We start from the raw sequence: 23,038 nt of genomic DNA, 5'->3' as shown, positions 1-23,038 counted from the left end.
AATTTAAACAATAGTCAAGGACAACACAAGTAAACACAAAATGCAATTTGTAAATGAAGGTGTTTATTATTAAAGGTGAAAAAAAATCCAAACCATCATGGCCCTGTGTGAAAAAGTGATTGCCCCCCTTGTTAAAACATACTATAACTGTGGTTGTCCACACCTGAGTTCAATTTCTCTAGCCACACCCAGGCCTGATTATTGTCACACCTGTTCACAATCAAGGCATCACTTAAATAGGAGCTGCTTGACACAGTAAGGTCCACCAGAAGATTCTTAAAAGCTACACATCATGCCGAGACCCAAAGAAATTCAGGAACAATTGAGAAAGAAAGTAATTGAGATCTATCAGTCTGGAAAGGGTTATAAAGCCATTTCCAAAGCTTTGGGAATCCAGCGAACCACAGTGAGAGCCATTATCCACAAATGGCGAAGACATGGAACAGTGGTGAACCTTCCCAGGAGTGGTCGGCCGCCCAAAATTACCCCAAGAGCGCAGCGACGACTCATCCAAGAGGTCACAAAAGACCCCACAACAACGTCCAAGGAACTGCAGGCCTCACTTGCCTCAGTTAAGGTCAGCGTTCATCCTCCACCATCAGGAAAAGACTGGGCAAAAATGGCCTGCATGGCAGAGTTCCAAGGAGAAAACCACTGCTGAGCAAAAAGAACATCAAAGCTCGTCTCAATTTCTCCACAACACATCTTGATGATCCCCAAGACTTTTGGAACAACATTCTGTGGACCGATGAGACAAAAGTGGAACTCTTTGGAAGGTGTGTGTCCAAGTATATCTGGCGTAGAAGGAACACTGCATTTCATAAAAAGAACATTATACCAACAGTAAAATATGGTGGTGGTAGTGTGATGGTCTGGGGCTGTTTTGCTGCTTCAGGACCTGGAAGACTTGCCGTGATAAAAGGAACTATGAATTCTGCTGTCTACCAAGAGATCCTGAAGGAGAATGTCCGACCATCTGTTCGTGTACTCAAGCTGAAACGAACTTGGGTTCTGCAGCAGGACAATGATCCTAAACACACCAGCAAGTCCACCACCGAATGGCTGAAGAAAAACAAAATGAAGACTTTGGAGTGGTCTAGCCAAAGTCCTGACCTGAATCCTATTGAGATGTTGTGGTATGACCTTAAAAAGGCCGTTCATGCTCGAAAACCCTCTAATGTAACTGAATTAGGACAATTCTGCAAAGATGAGTGGGCCAAAATTCCTCCAGGACGCTGTAAAAGCCTCATTGCACGTTATCGCAAACGCTTGGTTGCAGTTGTTGCTGCTAAGGGTGGCCCAACCAGTTATTAGGTTTAGGGGGCAATCACTTTTTCACACAGGGCCATGATGGTTTGGATTTTTTTTCACCTTTAATAATAAACACCTTCATTTACAAATTGCATTTTGTGTTTACTTGTGTTGTCCTTGACTATTGTTTAAATTGGTTTGATGTTCCGAAACACTTAAGTGTGACAAACATGCAAAGGAACAGGAAATGAGGAAGGGGGCAAACACTTTTTCACACCACTGTATGTCTTTCTTGAAGGAAAGTTTTCACAGCTTTTGCCCTATGGTAAGATGCATTATCATCCTGAAAAAATGTCATCATCACCAAACATCCTTTCAATTGATGGAATAGGAAAACTGTCCAAAATCTGAATATAGGCTTGTGCACTTATTGAAGATTTAATGACTGTCCTCTCCCCCGTACTTTTTGCAAATATCATTTTTATTAGTATTTCAAATAACAAAGAAAACAAAAACAAAAACCACATTTGGGGAGAACCCCAAAACAAACAGTAATAAGGAAAACAAAGGAAACAAAAGAGGTCGCAGCCTCACAAACATGCTGTATATGTAGTGGCATGGCAACATATGAAGTATTAGTAAAACACGTCCTATCCACCGACCTTGGAGGACTTGGACTGTTAGAGATGCTCCTGCCTCCCTCTAAAAACAAAACGGGCATGCCGAGGCCTAAACCAGCGCCTCAGCACAAGGTCAACGGGAGCAGGTCTGGAGCCGCGACCCAGAGAGAGAGCGAAAACTGAGACGGAAATAAAAGAGTGGCAGAGAGAAGAGAAAAAAGAAAAAAGGAAGAGAGGGGCGGGGGGGGGGGGGGGAGGAAGAGTCAAGGGGAGGAGGCGAAGGATAAGGGAAGGAGGAGGGAGGGGCGGAGTGGGAATGGCCTTACCTATGCGGTCTGTCAGCTACCAGCAGTAAGTGAATTAATGGCCAAACAGGGCTTTGCCCTCATCCGAGTATACAAACACGTTCCAGAGAGACCAAGTCTTGCGATATGTCTCCTGCCGATCCTGAGCTGTGAGCACTAGGTCTTCCATTTTATTAATATCCTCCACTTTCCTTACCCACATTGCCGCTGAAGGCGGAGTCTGCTGTTTCCAAAGCAAGGGGATGCAGGACTTGGCCGCATTCGTTAAATGTCGTAGTATCGATCGCGCGTATTTCCTAGGGGGTATGTCCGAAACATGCAGTAAAAAAAAGGCTGGATCATTAGGGATCTGCCATTCGGTAAATTTTTGAGAAATGGTCCGGACCGCGGTCCAGAACTCAGAGAGCCTAGGGCAGGACCAAAAAATATGAAAAATAGTGCCCCGTTCTTCGCGACAGCGCCAGCAGCCCTCAGACGTGTCCGGGTAGATAAGGTGGAGGCGACTAGGCGTCAGGTACCACCGGACAAGAATTTTATAGTTCGTCTCTTGTATTTTGGTGCATATTGAGGACCGCAAAGCGAACCGCAGTATGTTGTTAACTTGTATTTGTGTAAAGGTGTGGCCCAAGTCCGCTTCCCATTTAGTGAGACCAGCGACGCATGGCGGGTGTGCCGGTGTATTAAGTAGGGCGTACATTTTAGAGAGGGTTCGGGAGATCGGTTCAGTGTCAGAACAGTATGTTTCAAAAGCAGTAAGCGGTCTGGAGTAGTCTAGGGGGTTCGGGAGAGAATGGAGAAAGTGGTGTAGGCGATTGGCGTTCCAAAAATCCAGACGGTACGGACCCAAAGGGTCCATAAGATCCGGGATGGACGTCCAATTTCCCCGCAGCACAAAATGAGAGGCCGTAGAGAGACCGGAGCTCCATAACGGTTGAAATTGTGCACGTGACAGACCTGGTGTAAAGCTGGGATTACCAAGGATAGGTGTCAACGGTGACGCTGTGGTCGTCAGAGACTGTTTCAGTGCCGCCTTTGCGCCTTGAAAGATTGTGACGCCAATAAGAGGGTGGGATTTCACTGCTCGCGGTAGTGCCTCGTAGCACCAGAGGGCCGTCTGCAACGGGATCGAGCACTGTTGTTGCTCAATTTGTGCCCATAGTTTAGCGTCGAGATTGCGACCCCAGTCCAAGATCCTACCTAAGTGTACAGCAGAATAATACTGTCTAACGTCTGGTAGCGCCAACCCCCCATAAGGTTTCGGTAGAGAGAGTTGGGATCGAGGTATCCGAGGCTGCCTCTGGGCCCAGACGAACCGGGTAAACAACGCCTGTACCTGTTTAAAATACGTGGGCGGAATTTTAATCGGTAACGCCTGAAAAAGGTACAAAAATTTGGGCAGGACGCACATTTTCAGCAGATTGCACCTACCGAACCAGGAGTGGATCCCCTTCTGCCATGAGTCCAAAAGCAGCCTCACCCTAGCAAGGAGAGGAGGGAAATTTCGTTCATAGAGGTCCGACACATTCGGGGGGATGCTAGTCCCCAGATATGTCAGTGTGGTAGACGTCCATTTAAATTGGAAAGCGGATTGTAAAGTAGGCAGTAATCGGGGTGGTAACATAATACCCATAGCTTCTGATTTGGTAAAATTTATTTTCATGTTGGAAAATCTCCCATACTTCTCAAATTCCCGAAGCAAATTTGGCAGCGATATCCCTGGGTTAGTCAGCGTAAAGAGCATGTCGTCAGCATAAGCTGAGATTTTATGCTGAGACTGTCCAACGCGCACCCCTTGTATATCGGGATTAAGCCTGATCATGGCGAGGAAGGGTTCCAGGGATAATGCAAACAAAAGAGGGGATAAAGGGCAACCCTGCCGTGTCCCATTGGTTATCGGGAAAGGGGTCGAGAGAGTCCCGTTAACTTTAACTTGGGCTGTGGGATTAGAATAAACACCCGCTATCCTGTTGAGCATTTGTTCCCCCAACCCCACATGTCGGAGCACTGCGAACATAAATGACCAGTTCACGCGGTCAAAAGCCTTCTCGGCATCCGTATTCAGCAAGACACAGGGGGTTTTAGCGGCCGTCGCCAAATGGAGCAGGTTTAGAACCTTCGTGGTACTATCACGGGCTTCTCTAGAGGGGATGAAACCCACCTGATCCAGGTGGATTAAGTGTGGAAGATGGGTGGCTATTCTAGTGGCCAGGATCTTAGTATAAATTTTCAAATCTATGTTCAAAAGAGATATCGGCCTGTAACTACCACAAGACGTAGGGTCCTTCCCCTCTTTGGGTATCACCGAGACATGGGCACTCAAGAAGTCTCTAGGAAAGCACCCGCCCGAGCCCATTGCATTAAATAGCGTGAGCATGGGCGGACCCAGTAGATCTATCAATTTTTTATAGTACTGCAGAGTATAGCCGTCTGGGCCCGGGGCCTTCCCAAGCTTCATGGACCCCATAGCTCTATGAATCTCCACCAAAGTTATTGGGGATTCCAGTTCTGCACTGGCCTCTGGCGAAATGGAGGGCATACGGGATGCCACAATATAATCGACCATGGCCGACCGCGGTGGGGGGTCAGCCTGGAGATTATAGAGATCGGAATAAAAATTACGGAATTCCTGAGTGACATCCTGAGGCAAAGTAACCTTCCGTCCCCCTGGTGCAACAACGTGGGGGATATATGTCAGAAGTTTACGTTCCCTTATCAGCCGCGCTAGCAGCTTTCCACACTTGTCACCCGCCTCGTAGGTCATCTTACGACAGGATTGCATGGCCGCTTTAGCCCTGTAATGAAGAATGTCCGTAATTTGTTTCCGTAGAAATTGTATATCGGTATCAGAGGAATGTGTAGGGGCATGTTTATGTCGGGCCTCCGCTAAGTGTAGGTTCTCCAATAACTGGTCAAGAAGTTTAGTGCGTTCACGTTTAAGCCGTGCCCCATGTTTGATAAGAACACCCCTGACTACAGTCTTGTGAGCCTCCCAGAGCACACCCGGATCACAGTCCGGAAGATCATTTTCTCGGAGGTAATGACGTAATGTCGCGGTCACCTCCTCCAGAACCTCTGGGATCTGCAGCAAGCTTTCATTTAGGCGCCAAAATCTGGTCGTCAGGTGTGGGGTGTCAGACAGTTTGTAAGTCAAAAAGATCGGTGCGTGGTCCGACCAAGTCCTGCTCCCGATGGAGGAATGTTCCACCGCATGTAGTTGGGAGTGAGGGATCATGAAATAATCAATGCGAGTGTAAACCTTATGTACAGAGGAGTAGAATGTATAGTCCCGTTCACTAGAGTGCTGGAGTCTCCAGACATCAATCAGTTGGGAGTTGTGGAGTGCCTTCGCAACCCTTTTAAGCTGATTCACTGGCAAGGAAGTACGACCCGCCGAGGTGTCTACAGATGGCAATAAGGGGACATTAAAATCCCCACCCAACAACAATTGACCTGCCCTAAAGCCCTGTAGTTTCTCCATAATTCCCTCCACAAAGGTGGCTTGGAGCTCATTAGGTGCATATATAGTTGCCAGGGTCACTTGAACTGTGCCAATGAGCCCCTTCAGAAAAACATAACGGCCAGCCGTGTCTATCAGGGAGGCTTGACATCTCCACGGAAGTTTGTGGGAGAGAAGTATGGAGACCCCCTTTGACTTGGCCAGCGGATTGACAGAGTGATACGAGAACGGGTAGTGTCTATTGCGGAGGTATGGTAGCGCATTAGATTTAAAATGCGTTTCTTGTATAAAGGCAACATCCGTGCGTAGCCTTTTCAGATCCGCCAGTAAAATACGCCTTTTTTCGGGCGTATTAAGGCCCTTCGCGTTAAGCGACAAAAGGCGGAGGCGAGGTGAGGCCATACCTAGACAAGGGGGACAGAAGGGGACGCAGGGGGGACGGGAGTCGGTAGGGAGGGGGGGGAAAGGGTAGGTGAGGGAAAGACAGAGGGGAAGTGTGGGAGGGGGGGTGACTGGAAAGGAAGAGAGAAAAAAAAAAAAAAAAAAAAAAAAAAAAAAATAAAGGGAAAAGACAAGAAATCAAAGAAGTAAAACTGTTGTCGGAAACCGGGCCTAATGCCCTATGTTTCCAGAGAGGACTAAAATAGTTAATTGCATATAGTGCTTTGAGGGCAAAACATACCCTCTAGCAGAACATGCTAGCCTATGGGGGGGAGCAAACCGTACAGGGAAGGAAATAACCAGTTCCCTATACCAGTCTCCCACCTTGTAGTATCACTATAGCAAAATGCGCAACCCCAGATAGAATGGAGCACATGTAGCGGGATAAACAAAAAATAACAAAATAGAAAGCAACCCACATATAACCATCAAGCAGAAAATAAAAAAGGGAAGAAGGAAAAAAAAAAAAAAACCAAACAAGCAAGGAAACACAATAATTGTGAAAGCATACCGAACTCAGACGATACACGGCCTAGTCTATGCAAAATCGCAGTCAGGAACCAAAACCGTGCACCGTCTGTAGGGCGCCGGCAAATGGGCACCTCCCCAAATCCCCCCGCCCCCCACACAGCACAGGGAGACATGAAGGCACACAACGTGTAGCCGACCAGAGCGACACAAAGCCCCATCCGTGCAAATCCGGGCACTGGCATGGGCGCCGCGTACCGTCTGTCTCACCCCCACAATAAAACACAGCCCCAATCTCCCCGCCCATCGCAACCAACCACCCCCCCATGGAGTCCCCGCTCCACAACCAACAGATAGAGAAACATTAAGTCCCACCAGGTACGCCCGGTATAGAGTCCCCATACCAACCTCAGGGGGAGATCCACCAGCCCCCCACCCACCACCCACCAAGTCCAGAACCCCCATCCGCATGAATCCTGGTCGTCTTCGGAACAGCAGCTCCGTTCGGTAGAGGGTAGAGCAAAAAGAGGGGGGGGGGTACCCAAAGACAGTCTAGGTACAACGGGATGCTGGGAGGGGCGGCGGAAAGACCCCCCAGAGTCCAGGCAACAACACAGGCCGGGGCACCCACGGGACCCAAGGACCACAAGCCAGGGGCAGGAAGGGCTCAGCAGCACCCCCCCCTCCATCAACATCCCAGGGCAGGCTGTGGGCAGGACAGAACATCAGTGCGGGGGAAGCCACCCAGCAGGTCGGGCAGAGGAAGTGGGCCACCGCCGCAGCGTGTGGCCCAAGTCAGCGGGGGGGGGGGAGCCAGGGTAACTACTATGGTCGCAACCGGCCAACAGGGGGAAGCCGTCCAGACACGGATAGCAACCGGAGGGACAGAGGCAAACGGGGCCGCCCAGAACATTAGCGGCATCAGCATCAGCAGGCGGGGGGGGGGGGAGGAAGGGAAACCCAAAGATAAAAGTCACCTTACAGTTCCCTGGAGATCTCCGGAGAAGACGCCCTGGGCCTCCGACGGTTCCTCTGCTGCCTGGGCGGCAGGTCTCCGCGGCGGCCAGGGCCCGCAGCTGCACCCTGAGCCCGGGGCAGAGGGGCTAGCCAATTCGGGATTGTGATAGGGTCCGCCGCCAGGAAGTCAAACAGGTCCGGTAAGGAGCCAGGGTGGCGGAGATGGAAGAAACGCTGGTCCATTCGGAACGTGACCGACAGGGGGTAGCCCCATCTGTAAGTTGCTCCCCTGCGACGAGCTAGCTCCAGTAGAGGCTTCAACAGGGCCCGCCTCTGTAGCGTAGCACGAGAAATGTCCGGCAAAATCTTCAGGTCCACCCCATCAAACTCTACGGCAGGGGCCTCCCAGGATTTCCGCAGGACCTCCTCCTTATGAAGGTAGTGGTGCAGTCGACAGACTACATCGCGTGGTCTGTCAGGGTCCGTCGATCGTGGGCCCAGGGCCCTATGAACCCGATCGAACTCCAGGCGAGGCGGCAGGTCCACTCCAGGGATGCTGCGGAATATCGCCGCCACCGTGGCCGCCAGGTCCTCTGATCCCGTCGCCTCCGGTAGACCTCCATCTCCTCCAGCTTTAATTGCTGCCCCAGCAAAGCTTCCGCCTGGGCGGTCCGAACGGCCTCCAAGGCCGCCACCCGGCCCTCCAGGGCCGCCAAGGACGTCTCGCCGCCTGATACTCTGGTGGTGAGGACCTTCACCTCCTCCCGGACGAGGGATATCTCCTTGCGGTGGGCAGCCTCCACCGCTCCGATAAGCGTGGCAATGTCCGACTTGGTAGGGAGGGACTGCAGCAACGAGCGGAGTTCCTCATCCAGCTGGAGCGGCGGCACCGCTGCTCTCGGGACGTCAGGCACTTCCCGGTGGAAATCCAAGGGGGTGTCCATCAAGGGATCCGCTATGGAGGTCTCTGGGTCGAGGTCCGGGGAGGCGCAGGCAGCACGGTCCCCGCTGCCGCAGGCACGTGGCGCCGCCATGACAGGGCCCGGGGAGCGGAGCTGGGACAGATGGAAAAGCCTCTCTATATCCCCCGTCTGCGGCGCGGGAAGGGTCGGCCCGGCAGGGATGCTCTTCCGCAACGCAGCCCGCTTTTTCGAGGAGGGCATAATGCGGTAAACTGGTAAACGTCTGCAGAGAAGGTGAGAGACGGCCGGGAGCTCGAGCAATGCACGTCCCTACTCCGCCATGTCCAGGCCACGCCCCCTCTCCCCCGTACTTTAACCTGACATGCAACCCCATATCATCAATGATTGTGGAGATTTGCATGTTTTCTTCATACATTTCTTTGAAATGGCACCAAACAAAAATTCCTGCATCATCACTCTACCCAATGCAGATTTGTGATTCATCACTGAATATCACTTTCATCCAATCATCCACAGTCCATGATTGCTTTTCTTTAGCCCACTGCAAACTTGTTTCTCCTATTTAGGTGTTAATGATGGTATTCGTTTGGCTTTTCTGTATGTAAATCCCATTTCCTTTAGCCGATGTCTTATGCCACGTACACACGATCGGAATTTTTTGGTCCCAAAAAAAAAAGCTTTCATAGTTTTCTCGATGGAATTTCGATGGGATTTCACTCAAGCTGGCTTGCATACACACAGTCACCCAAATTCCGACCGTTAAGAACGTGTGCGCGGGGGGGGGGGGGCAGATTTACTTTTAGGACTTAACTAGTGCTTTATAAGGAACTGACAGCCAAATGCTGAACAGAAAAATAGAAGTTTCACCACACTAGCTCCGGTTCTCAAACTGCAAATTTATGATTTCAATTTTGTTCTAAATGATTAAAGGTTGCATTATAGTAATTGCCAGAAAGCATTGCAAATTACCTGTTTGCAGTAATTTGAATGTACAGGTTAATTCAGGTCAATTATACAATGGTGTTTGCTTCTATATAATGCTAACTTTTAGCTTATTTTAACAATGAGGAAATCAGGAAAGGAACTTTCAATAGTCATACTCATTTCATGCCGAAACAAATAATAATTACATTCCAAAGTAATACTTCTTTTTGTGAACTGAACATGTACTATACTGTGAACTGAGTATGTAGAACATTGGGAATGGCCACTGATAGAGAGGGGGGGGGCACTTATCAATTCTATCACACAGCAAGGCTGTGCTAAACAGGGGCAGCGAGATCGATTGTACTACAGAATTACTACGTGGTTTCAGTGTAAAGCTTGGTACACACCACTAGTTTTCTTTTCAGAACACTCTAGTCAGCGCTCTTATTCCGCGTACACACGATTGGAATTTTGGTCGGAAAAAGCTCTGATGTTTTTCACGAGGGAATTCCAACGGGATTTCACTCAAGCTGTCTTGTATACACACGGGCACACCAAATTACAACCGTCAAGAACGCGGTGACGTACAACACGTACGACAGGACTAGAAAAAGGAAGTTCAATAGCCAGTAGCCAATAGCTTCCGTCTCGTAGTAGAATCTGAGCATGCGTGAATTTTTGCACATCGGAATTGCATACACATGATCGGAATTTCTAATAGAAACTTTTTCTTTGCTCTCAATCTTTTTCTGGTGGAAATTCGGCAAGCAAAATTCTGATGAAGCATACACAGTCCCATTTTCCGACAGAAAGCTCTCATCGGTCTTTTGCTGGCTGAAATTCCGACTGTGTGTACACAGCATTACAGTTTGGTCACAGACATTGACTCCAGTTTCTGACCATTTGTTCCTCACTTGTTTTGTTGTGCAATTTCTGTTTTTAAGGCATATTGCTTTATGTTTTCTATGTTAACGTTTTGACGTCTTCCTTGGTCTACCAGTACGCTTCCCTTCAACAACCTTCTCATTTGACTTGTTCTTGGTCCAGATTTTAGACACACTAGACTGGGAACAACAAACATCTTTTGCAACAGTCCATGATGATTTACCTTCTTTGACAAACTTTTATAATCCTCTCCAGTTTCAACTGACATCTCTCATATTGGAGCCATTATTCATGTCAATCAGGTTGGTGCAAAAGCTCACCAGCAGATTAATTAGAAGATGTAATATGATGCAGATATTTGTTTTAGAACTGCAAAGCAATGTACATAGTGATCCCATAATGTTTTCCTCAGAATTTAGTGATTCCATTGTTTTCCTCTGCTTGATCTGCAAAAAGAGTTGCAATTGACTACAGTTTTCTATCTTTTTAAAAAAAATGTTAAGTGTTTCTTAAAGCTTAAAGGTTGGGATGTTGTAGTTCTGCAACAGCTGGAGGTCCGCTAATTGCATATCGCTGGTATAGACACTGAAGCTGCCTCCCTTATTCATGATTGTGATCACTGCAAGGTGGTGCTCGGGTTTTTATTTTCCATGATAATTTTAAGGTTATTAAAGTTTTTCATCTGTTCAGCTCTTTATTTTTGTCTATACGGCAGGAAATGGTGGTAATAGTGTGCAAAAAAAAAAAATGGGCTCGTTCAGGATAATGTAGTGATGTGCTAGTATGCGTTGCAACTGCAAGAGTAAGTATTGTAAGATGAATCTCAGGCTCCCTTTTACACTAGAAAGAAATGCCCTCGTTTGAAGATTTTCCTAACGAGGACTTGGAGATCGATGAACATCCAACAGTTCTGAACCCTTACCGCTCTACTTAACCACTTGCTGACCACCTTATAGCAGTTTTTATTGGTACTGCTGTGCGCCGAACCACGTATATATACGTATTCCAGAATTTCTGGGTAGTGGGTGCTCTTGCGCGCCGCTGGTGGATCGCTCTTGCTGTGATTATACACAGTGGGAACCGATCATCAGGTACCGTGGACTCAATGTCCACCAACACCCACCAATCATTCGGTACACAGGCAGAACAGCAGTCTGCCTATGTAAACAAGGCAAATTGCCGTTCTGTCAGTACGGAAGGCATGGATCCTGTGTTCCTGCAAACCAGGGACATGGATCCATGCCTTCCTTTAGTAAAAGCACCTCCCGTATTGTAGAAAAAGCACTTGCGAGGAACACAGTTAACCCCTTGATCACCCGTAATGTTAACCCCTTCCCAGACAGTGTCATTAGTACAGTGACAGTGCATATTTTTTAGCACTGATCACTGTATTAGTGTCACTGGTTCCCAAAAAAGTGTAAATGAATGTCCGGTTTTTCCACTGCAGTCCCACTATAAGTAGCTGATCACTGCCATTACTATTAAAAAATAAAATAATAATAATAATAAATATTATATTATATTACATACATAATTATATCCCATAGTTTGTAGACGTGATAACTTTTGCACAAACCAATCAATATATACGCTTATTGGGATTTTTTTTTTTAACCAAAAATATGTAGCAGAATACATAATCACTTAAATTGATGAAGAAATTAGATTTTTAATTTTTTTTTATTGGTTATAAATAAAATAATTTTTTTTTTCAAAAGCCTTTTTTGTTTATAGCACTAAAAATAAAAAGCGCAGAGGTGATCAAATACCACCAAAAGAAAGCTCTATTTATGGGGGAAAAAAACACATGTTATTTGGGTACAGTGTCACACGACCGCGCAATTTTCAGTTAAAGTAGCGCAGTGCCGTATTGCAAAAAGTGGCCTGATCATGAAGGGGGAAAATGTTCCTTAGCTGAAGTGGTTAAAGCTGTAGCAAAAGTGGGTTTCTTTCGTTTTGAATGGAATGGTGAAGGGTTAAAACCCTCTGACCATTATTATTGCTATGAGTATCTCCAGTTGGAAGATTTTGCCTCAGTTTTTGTCTTTCCTGAGATGTAAGAGAAAAATTTTCGGGGGGGGGGGGGGGGGGGATCCCAGTAAACGATCATTTTAGCAGCAAAAATAATCTACTAGAGGTGATGTCTGCAGTTTCACTTTAATATCGTACAAAGTAGAGTAGCACATGGCAATTAGTCAAATTTCAGCAAGTGACTTGACTGCAATTAATTGAATTTTAATTGGTTGCTATGGGTCACTGCACTGATTTATTAAATATGCTTGCAAAAGACTTTAAAGAGCCTTCACAGAGTGAAGATTATCAGTACAAGCTGCAAAGTTTTTAATCTGTTATTCCTGACCAAATTCATAAATGTTTAATATTTTCAGCCCCTGGCAGAATTCAGATACAGTATGTATATGATTATGTTGCGAAAGTATATACTCCCTTACATAAGACATCAGAAGATTCTGGAACTAGTTCAATCTGAACTGAACGCTTCATCTAGTTACATACAGTCATAGGGGATGTGCACCAAATCTGCTAATGAAGCTTTGGATGCAGGTTTATTTGCTGTGAATGCATCTTGTATAATTTCTATTTTTGCAGTCATGGTCCACTGTATAAATCAATTAAGTACAGCGTAGAGGTGAAATTAGCAGGAAACTTTGCCTTAAAGCAACCTTTCTCAACGTTTACAATACAGAGGAACCCTTAAAATAACTTTCTGGTTTCAGGGAACCCCTGCTAAATATGACTACATCTACAACTCATGATACAATAGTGTGATGGTCAGTGGGAAGAATGTTCCTTACACTTGTGGTCATTGGGGAAGAATGCCCCCCTTATAGATAGCTAAAAAGATCAATGGTGTCAGTGGGAACTTATCTGAGAGGCAAAAATTGTTTATTGCTCAAGGAACCCCCAGCAACCTCTGGAGGAACCCTAAGGTTCCATGGTAACCCTGGTTGAGAAACCTTGCCTTAAAGTATTGGTGATGTTGTTTTTTATCAAAGAATATGTTCTAGTTTATGATGAGGGTTAATCAAAAACATTTACATAACAAAGCCAGTACCAGTAAACCATCATCTCCAATGAATAATTGATCATATTCAGGGCTTTTTTTCAGCAGGAACGTGGGGGAACGTAGTTCCGGCACATCCAGCACTGAATGTATGTAATAACATGGGGTGTGCTGGAGGGTCTATTGATGTTGGCTGCTGCTGGGGGATCTATTGTCACTGGTGGGGAATCAGATTTTGTGTGAGGGTCTATTGTTGCTGATGGGGAATCTATTGTTGCTGGGGGGTCTTATGTTGCTGGAAGGGATCTACTGTTGAGGCTGGCTGCAGAGGATCTATTTTACTGCTTTTCTTTTTATCATCAACATGTGCCATACAAATGATTTAGCACCACAAAATGATACTTGGTTCTGTATTCTCTAAACGGGGCAGTACTGGTAGGTGGGTAGGGGGTGGAATCAAGGGACGGTGGTCAGAGGTGGGTAGGGGGCAGAGACAAGGGGTGACTCAGCCGGGGGGAGTTACTGCACCTATTCTCCAAGGAAAAAAAGAATGGATCATATTATTTTAATAATTTAAAGAATCTCAAAGTAGTTAATTTGGGTTTTAGTGGATGATCGCCACTCTGCGTCTATATGTAAAAGGGGGGACAAGGAATTGGGACTTTGAATGAAGCACGTAGGTATAGAAGTTACATTTTATTGGAAATCACTATAATAATACATAATTGTAATCATAAATAAGCATATAATATCCAATACAATTCATATAAATCAATGTACATACAATGAGGGCAGTTTGCCACATTGTATGTACATTGATTTATATGAATTGTATAGGATATTATATGCTTATTTAAGATTACCATTATGTATTACTATAGTGATTTCCAATAAAACGTAACTTCTTTACCTACGTGCTTCATTCAAAGTCCCAATTCCTTGTCCCCCCTTTTTCATTTAGATAAGGATGGAGGTACCAGGAAACCACCTCACTCAAAGTCCCAAGTGTTCCTCCTCCTTGTTTTCTTTACACTCTGCGTCTATAACAGTGATTCTCAACCAGGGTTCCTCCAAAGGTTGCTAGGGATTCCTTCAGCTTTGGGCCATTTCTGCCTCTCGGATAAGTTCCCACTGACACCATTGATCTTTTTAGCTATCTGTAAGGAGGTAATTCTTCCCAATGACCACAAGTGTAAGGACCATTTTTCCCACTGACCATCACACTAATGTATTATGAGTTGTAGATTTCTCATTTTTAGCAGGGGTTCCCTGAGACTGGAGAACTATTTCAAGGGTTCCTCTGTGTTGAAAAGGTTGAGAGAGGCTGGTCTATAGTATCCACTAATCCTTCCATAAAACTTTAACTACCGCCTTTGGGTACTCTCTCACCTTTGGGGTTAGATTCTCACTACAAAGATCACAAGTGTGGGTCCCTTTAAATCCTAAGGTCATGCTTAAAGTGTTACTAAACCCAGTAATATGAAAATAGTTATTCCCCCCCCCCCCCCCCAGCAGTAAACACAGCTTATAAATCTTCTTTTTACATTAAAATATTGCCACTGTATATATACCTTTTTGGCTGATCTGATAAACTGCAGGGTCTGCCTGAGTGCAGAGTGTTCAGGTAGGAGGAGATTTCTACTACAGCCTGTGTCCTCATGCTGTTATGGGATGCAGATCATCCATGAATCAAGATGTGACATCCCACCCACTGTGTTCTTTTTTACTTACTGGACATAGAGGAGGAAGGAGGGACTGAGTTGTAATTTAGAATCTCTATACACACCCACATGTGTGATGTCAATACCATGTGACCTGAAAAGCTCAGCTCAACAAGGAAATATGCTATACAGCAATAGAGGCTGACAAACTGAGCATGTGCAGGGGGACCACTCTGACTGTGTCTTATCTGGCCTTGCCCAGAGAGACTCTGCAGGAGGGGGAGGATCTGTGCATACAGGATCAAAGAGCCTTAACTTCCTAAGTTCCACAGTGAGTATAACAAGCATGCTATTCTGAAAATACAGACAGATTTTACTGTTGTGGGTTTAGTAACACCTTAAAGAGTCCTTAACCACTAGATGACCAGCCTCATTAAACTGCACAGCTATAGCAGCCCCCCGCTGCACGGCAGGGAACCCAATGCGCGTGGTTGGCAGACATTGATCGTGGGCACAAGAGCCAGAATGGGGATGTGTGTGTGTAAACACACACATATCCTTGTTCTGACAGGAGAGGAGAGACAGATTGTCTGTTCCTACTAGCTAGGAACAGCGATCTGGCTCCTCCTTTAGTCAGTCACATCCCCATATAGTTAGAAACACTCACAAGGGAACACAGTTAACCCCTTGATCTACCCTAGTGGTAACCCCTTCCCTGCCAGTGACATCAACACAGTAATCAGTGAATTTTTATAGCACTGATTGCTGTATAAATTTCAATGGTCCCAAAAATGTGTCAAAAGTGTCCGATCTATCTGCCTCAATGTCGCAGTCCCGCTAAAAATCGCAGATCGCCACCATTACTAGTAAAAAAATTATAAAAATGTCATAAATCTATTCCTTATTTTTTTAGACGCTATAACTTTTGCACAAACCAATCAATAAACACTTATAGCGATTTTTTTAACCAAAAATATGTAGAAGATCTTTCTGCCCAACATGCTTTGAATATCAAAAATGAATTAATTCAAGTTTTTGGTTTGTAGTGCAGTGTAGTTCCTCTTTAAGTACAAGCTTTTGATAGTGCTCCTGTTTGTTATTTAGGTCTCTGGGGTCCAGCCTAATGGACAGCCTATGGACATAGGTTTTTAAATTTGAACCTTGAAATTACCTATTCTTTGGGTTCATCAACTTTAAAAGTCACACCTAATTTTTCCATGTTGTCAAGCTCATTTTCAGATTGTTTTTGAAGCAGTCATGCACTGTTGGACTAATTGTTTTATACTCTTGAGTTTTGTATAATGCAGGAAAGTTGCAGGAACTATATGTCCTTGTATCATTTAAAAAAAATCAGAGCTATTTGTAACACTTGACTGTGCATTTTGAAAGTCTTCAGAAGACACAAGGGAAGTATGGCCAAAGCTTTTTTGTACATACTTCTCTTGTGAGTTACAGAAGTGCACTTACCGTCTTTAATATTGATTGGACCCTGGGCAACCATTTTCTTGACCCCCCCCCATAGAATTTCACACTCTACCTGCTCTGAGATATATAATAAATAGTAGCAAGACTTAAAATTTACTGTATCAGATCAGGCGGCGATTGCGATTAGTTGCCAGAGGTCACAGTGTATCATTACGGCTTACTAAATGGTTGCTAGAGGTTACAGCACCTGATTTCTGTTTGTTGATTGGTATCTAGAGATTACTGTACAGTAATACTGCTCACTGATTGGTTGCTAGAGATTATAGCACATCATCTCCTCACTGCAGGGGGCATGATATGCATATGAATGCCGCCTTTATTTACATATCTATGCCACCTGATGCAGCTATTTACATATGAATGCAGGTTATTTACATGTAAACACAGGGTCTGCAGGTGAGTCTTCTGTACACAACAATAGCAGCATTAGTAGTAGCACTTCACACTGAGATATCAGGACACAACATGAGACTAAAACTTCAAGGGACAATGGAATTTAAACTGGCATAGTTGGCAAGTATAAGGCAGCTGCTTTGGTCCCCACAACAATGACAGGGCCCGGGGAAGCTTCCCCTTTTGCCCTGCCTTAAAGACGGCCCTGACTTTTGCTCTCCTATGACCCAGAACCAACCCGCTGTCAGCTGAGGTCACAGAGGCACTCCGGGCTCTGAAGGATCCCGACTATGATGGGATTCTCCCTGCTCCCTTATTGACAGCTGACTATGGCTCTCAGCGCTCAGCCAAAGCAAGCTGCACCCTCCTCCTCTCCAGCCCAATGCTCTAGTAAGCACTTAAAGGGCAGAGCAGAGAGCTGTGACTGACAGTTGCTTATCTTCACTCTGAGAACACTGAGAACAGAGTGATCAACAGTTATGTGACTGCTCAGTTCTAGGGCTTAGAGCCAGAAGGGGACAGCTGCAGCTTCACACCAATTTTGCATCATGGAGGTCAGTATGTAAGTTTATTTGTTTAACAACCCCATACTTCTGTTAAGTCTGCACACTTTGTGAGCCCAGCACTAGATTATCAACAGTGTTTACGTTGTAAAACTTTGAATTGTGTTCTTTCCCTTTGCAGTCACAAATCAAAGTGCACATGCCTTTCATTTCTAATTTCTGTCTTCAAAATCTGCAATGCTTGCGTCTCATAGAATAGATTGACTGGGATACATTTCTTTTGCAGTATATTTAATGGGTCACATTCACTTATGTAGCTGTTTCCAGCTCGATTTGAATTTTATGCGCTTTGTATTTTCCCTACTTACATTTTTGTTAAAACTGATCCCTTTTATCAGGCCCATGACAGACATGACAAGTTCAGTACCACCTGGTCTTGCTGGTCCCACTTTAGAAGTCAAGTAGTACATAACCACTCTGCAACGGTTCAATAGCTCTAATTGTGAATCATTCTAATAATAATATATTTATCTACACATCCCATTACCCCCCCCACCCCCTCCTCTTTTTTTTTCTTCCCATAGATTTCTTATCAATACCCTCGCTTGATTTAGGCCCTGGATCACTAGGTTCTTCCCCATGCTTACCACGTTGGTCCTCTCCTGTCCACAGCAAGTTCCCTGTAGGGGTGGACGTAAGGAGATGAGACATGCTTTCGGACCCTGGCCATGTTTAGCCATCTATATAACTTCCCCTTGGTTTGAAGTCTTTTTTTTTTTTTTTTTTCTGATCTAGCAGTTAATTGCCTATTTTTGCTACGGTATTTCATGTTCACCTTTCTACTAATATTATATGCACTATATTGCTTATAGGTGACACATAACAGTATTGTCTATTGTTTATCAATTGATGGCAATTGTAAGACTTTTGTGAGTATTGGTACTATGCAAATGCTGTGAAACTTACCCTATGCGCCTCATTATAACTGTTTTGTGTTATATAAAACTCAATAAAAAATTTCTATAAAAAAAAAAAAAAACTGATCCCTTTTATTGGAAATGTAGGTTATTCACTAGGTATGGTAACCATTTTTCTCAGAAAGTCATTGAATCAATATTAGTTGCTGCATTCCGTTTATACAGTATTTATATATTTTATTTGTAGCATATCTAACATATTGCAGGACAGTTTTATGTTGTGTTATCTTCAACTATTTTTGAACAGCTTTTGTTTTGTCTGAAACTAGCTGAGCCCATCTGATAGCAGTTGGTGTCTTTCATACTTGGTATACTACATCTAATATTAATAATGTCTAGTATTTATGGGTTGTTTATTTGTAATAAAATTATGTAACATGCTAAATTTATGCAGCACTCCACACACACATTGGTCCCCACACCCAAAGAGCCCACAATCCAAGGTCCCCAACTCACATTCATTTACTAGGGCCAATTTTTGGACAGAAGCCAATTAACCTGTCAGCATGTCTTTGGAGTGTGGGAGGAAAATGGAGTACCTGGAGGAAACCCACGCAGGCACAGGGAGAACATGCACACTCCAGGCAAGTAGTGTTGTGGTTGGGATACAAACCAGCAACCCCTTTTACTGCTAGGTGAGAGTGCTAACCACTACACAACCACTACTTTCACCTATATAGTCCTATGGGGAGAACTGTATTTCGCAGTAATGCAGAAGACTGCCTCGAATATGGCTCCCCATAGGAATGAATGGTACTGCATTACACATGTGCAGCATAAGGAGGACCTGGCGGCGATGCTTTTAGAAGACAGACTGTTTGGCTCTTTGCTGGGTTGAAAAATGAAGATTTCTGGGACAGGAATTAAGCTAAGTAACAATGTAATGGCTCAGATGGGCTGCTTTCCAGGGGTGGGGGCAAGTCTTCAAGGACAACTTGTACCAAAGGTACAATTATTCTTTAAGAACATGTTTGAAAAAATTCGATCTGTGTAGTGTGTACACCAACCCTTCCCTTAAAATATTTACATGACCCAATTCATGAAAGCTATTTGTATGACCAGCAAACTCAATATTGCCAAGTGTTCTACGGCTTTTATAAATAGTATCCAGTAGAACAAACATTTGTGCCAAATTCAGGGTTCTACCACAAGCAGGTATACAAAAACAAACATTTTATCACATGATATGCAAGCTTAACATGACTTTATTGATATGACTAGCATGTTGGGAAAACTCTCAATAAATAACTCTCAAAAAGTTTGCACATTAGACAAAGCCAAAACAAAGTTATCAGTATTAACAGCAACAGCCTTTGGAGGTCCTATGCTGGACAATATAAAAGGTCTAGCTGGGGATCTGGCGTAGATCACCTGACAGGGATAAACTCCATGGGATAATGTACAATACTTACAAACTCATAGTTTGTGAGGAGAATACATAATGACAGTGAATCTTTACACAAAGAACAAAAAAAACCCAGAAACCATGCAAAGGTGGAAAGGAACATGACAGGATGGTCATCACACTTAGGGTTTGGTGACTTCGAGGTAAACTCTGTGCTTCTTTACGTGAAATGTTTTCTTGTCTTGCTAGTCCTGTCACAGAATGGGACATTTTTTGTATTAGATTATTAAAACAGTTTTTTTCCTCCACTAATGGATTGAATATATGTATTAATTGACAATTCAGGGAAACTCCACCTTTTAGGTGAAGCTCCTCTAAGTGTGTCCAGAGGCAACTTGCACTAATCTAATTTGCTGAATATTGCAATGCTTTCAAATGAACGCCTAGACAAGGAGCAATGTGTAAGATGCAACTAAACAAGCCTGGCCACATACTTAGATAACTACAGTGAGCTAAAATCATGTTGATTGATATGGATAAGTTTATTGATGTGGGTAATATGGGAACATATCATTGTTGTGTTGATATGAATATAAAATAAAACAGATCCTCATGATTCCTGGCCTCAAGTTGCCTAGGCCGTCTCTGTACATCTTTGGAAATTGATGTCAACAGACTAATCTGCCCGATTCAGGATTGACTGGACAGATGGGAAGGGCCGCGACCTTATTTCATCATCCTCATAAGATGCATCTGGACAGCCTAGGCTCAATTGGGAAGATTTATTACAGGAGCTACCTTTACATAACATATTGTGTGAATATTTACTTTTATCATCCCCTCATGTGCAGATCAATTAAGTAAACAAGAAATGCTTTTAACGTGATTGGAAAACTGAAGTGAATATGCACACATTTTTTGTGTAAAGATAATCAACTCCTTTAGTAAATCAGTCTCAATACATTGCATGTTTGGCAAAATTGAAGGATCACCCATGGAATTGTGAATTGCTAGTCAGCTATTTGGTCCACTTTAATTCGATTTGACATAAATTGGCCCTAATGTTCCAGTATTTCTGACAAGTATTTTAAATTTTACTAAAAGAATACAAAATTAAATGAACAGGTTCAAACCACTGCGCAAACATTTCCAAATTCCATTTTTTTTTTTATATAAACTCCTTGAAGAACGTATATTTTTTTGCATGTACAGGTTTTATCACTGCATTTCTATAGTAGCAACACTTCACAATGTATAAATTGCTATAGGAAACTGTATTTGGATCACATTAGTTCTGTATCCGTGAGTCAATTTATTTTACATCTAGGTTTGAGAAGAAATTAACAATTTATTTTAGCTAGAGACAACAACTGTGAATTTCTAAAGTACCATTGGAAATGCTTTGGCTTTGGAATTATGTTATAATAAATTCTCACAGAGATTCTTTTCTGATGGTATTATGTTAAAAGTGGTTGAGTATTACTGGGAAGCCCAACCTTAATGGAATCGGAAAGTAAAAATAATGTATTTCAGTACAGAACTGTGTATTATTCAAATTTGTATTGCTACAGGACGGTTAATATATGTTTCCTGCTGATTCCTGTATTTAATGTATCAATCTGGAGAAATAATGTCATGCTTTGTTTAATGCTACGAACAAAACATATTACTTAATTTAGCTTAGTCCTTACATAGGTAATTAGACTGAAAAAGAAAATAAATCTATATCAGCCAGCCTCAATTACTTACAAATTCCGGAATTTTCGGTTCAGGAGAAGGCAAGGCAACCCACACTTGGACAGCTATAGGCAGTTTTGCCTCTTCAGGGGTAAAACAAAATATTCCTTCCTGAATTAGTAAGGCAGTTAGATTCATTCCCTAAAATGAAAAACATATTACACTATCCATAGTTTTACATTGGACAACTGAGTTGTTAAAAAAAAATAATAATCCAAACGTTTTTGTTTTTAAGTTCCATGATTGATTTTGCTATTACTACTATAATATTATCATGCAGTATGACAATGTTTGAGCATCCATATATTGACTAGATGATGAATTATCAATCAGTTGATTTTTGGTTGGATTGTCTCAATGATCTTTTGCTGAAAAGCAATTTTCCAACATTACAAAGAAAATATTAGCTTGGTCTGATTAGATAAAATGTTTAATTTTTCATAAGTTCTTTCATTAAAATGACTGTTATACTGAACATCTGTATTACATGTATGGCTATCATTACTGGAAAGAACCTCTTCTTTTATTCTGAGAGTAAAATCTCTTAATTCATCTAATGTCCCTTAATAATTGTACGGTCCTTGGGATAAAATGTTGGCATTTCTTTAAAATGTTGCTGGATATTTGTATGCATATTATTGAGTCTGCATCCTAATCGTCCTTTACAAACTAAATAAGCCCAGATTTTCTAACTTTTTGTTACAAGTGAAATCATCCATCCCTTTTATTATTGTTGTTGCCTGCCTGACCTTACAATATGGTGCCAGAAATTTAACCTCATATTGACAATTTCACCTTACAAGGAATTTATACATGGTATATAATATATTTGCATCATACTTTATATTCTTTGTATAAATAGAAGGATTTTTTGGCAGTGTTTGCTTAGAATTGACTGCTGCTGTTTAGCTTTGGGACATATCTCTACAGTAGTAAATGTGACATTTACCATACATTCAATTCAGGTGAATCTTCCTGGTACATAAATTATAGGAAATGACTCTTTAGTGATTATCATATTTATTCACTACTTTATAAATATGCCCCTTAGTGTTAATGAGTACATTCCAACACCTTCCCTAGGTCTGTTGCCATTAGCAGAGCCTAGGGACCTAATCCTAAACTTATCAAAATCAATATTATATGTAGCACCTTCTATTGTAGGAAGATAGGTTAGTAGAGTAGTTTTTTTTTGTGTTACAGCCAGTGCAGGTAAATTTAGACAGGCCTATCTGCGAGCTTGGCCTGTTTATTTTTGATCTGGGGTCTGGGAGTGGTTTTGAGTATAGCAATAGGTGACTGACATGTACTTCATCTCTCTGGTGTCACCTCTGTTTATAGAGGGTTCTGGAAAAGAGGCAGGGCAGAGGATGGGAGTGGCATGGAGTGTATTTGGGAGTCCTGACCAATCCACAACTAGCATTGGCAGGGGGCGGGCCTTCTATATATATTCATGGTCAGCCTGCTGGGGATGGAGTTGTCGGGTGGAAGAACTAATGATGGAGTGTTGGGCTGTTATGGCCCTTGAGGGAGCCTCTTTTGTGGGGGGGGGGGGGATGTGAACTCGGGTCTGGAGCTCAGGAGCTGGGAAGGAACCTCTACATACATGGTCATTGAGAGGTGTCTGGAACAGGAAAAGGGCAGCGGGGAACATTGCCAGGCAAGTCACTGGGAGGGATCC

General features: G+C 43.5%; 1 protein-coding gene across 1 annotated transcript in view; it reads left to right on the top strand.

The window, feature by feature from the left end:
* Positions 1–23,038, top strand: part of PKIB (cAMP-dependent protein kinase inhibitor beta) — a 244,814-nt gene that overhangs the window by 56,516 nt on the left and 165,260 nt on the right. The window contains exon 2 of the mRNA XM_077487017.1: positions 10,397–10,536. Within this exon, the coding sequence (XP_077343143.1) occupies positions 10,526–10,536 (11 nt within the window). The 5' untranslated portion in view covers positions 10,397–10,525. The remainder of the gene's footprint in view (positions 1–10,396; positions 10,537–23,038) is intronic.

This window comes from Lithobates pipiens, unplaced genomic scaffold (genome assembly GCF_037356315.1).
Source record: "Lithobates pipiens isolate NorthernLeopardFrog02 unplaced genomic scaffold, aLitPip1_a1.2 Scaffold_18, whole genome shotgun sequence".
Classification (NCBI taxonomy): domain Eukaryota; kingdom Metazoa; phylum Chordata; class Amphibia; order Anura; family Ranidae; genus Lithobates; species Lithobates pipiens.
Note: the sequence above shows the minus strand (reverse complement) of the source record. Positions and strands in the feature narration are given on the sequence as shown.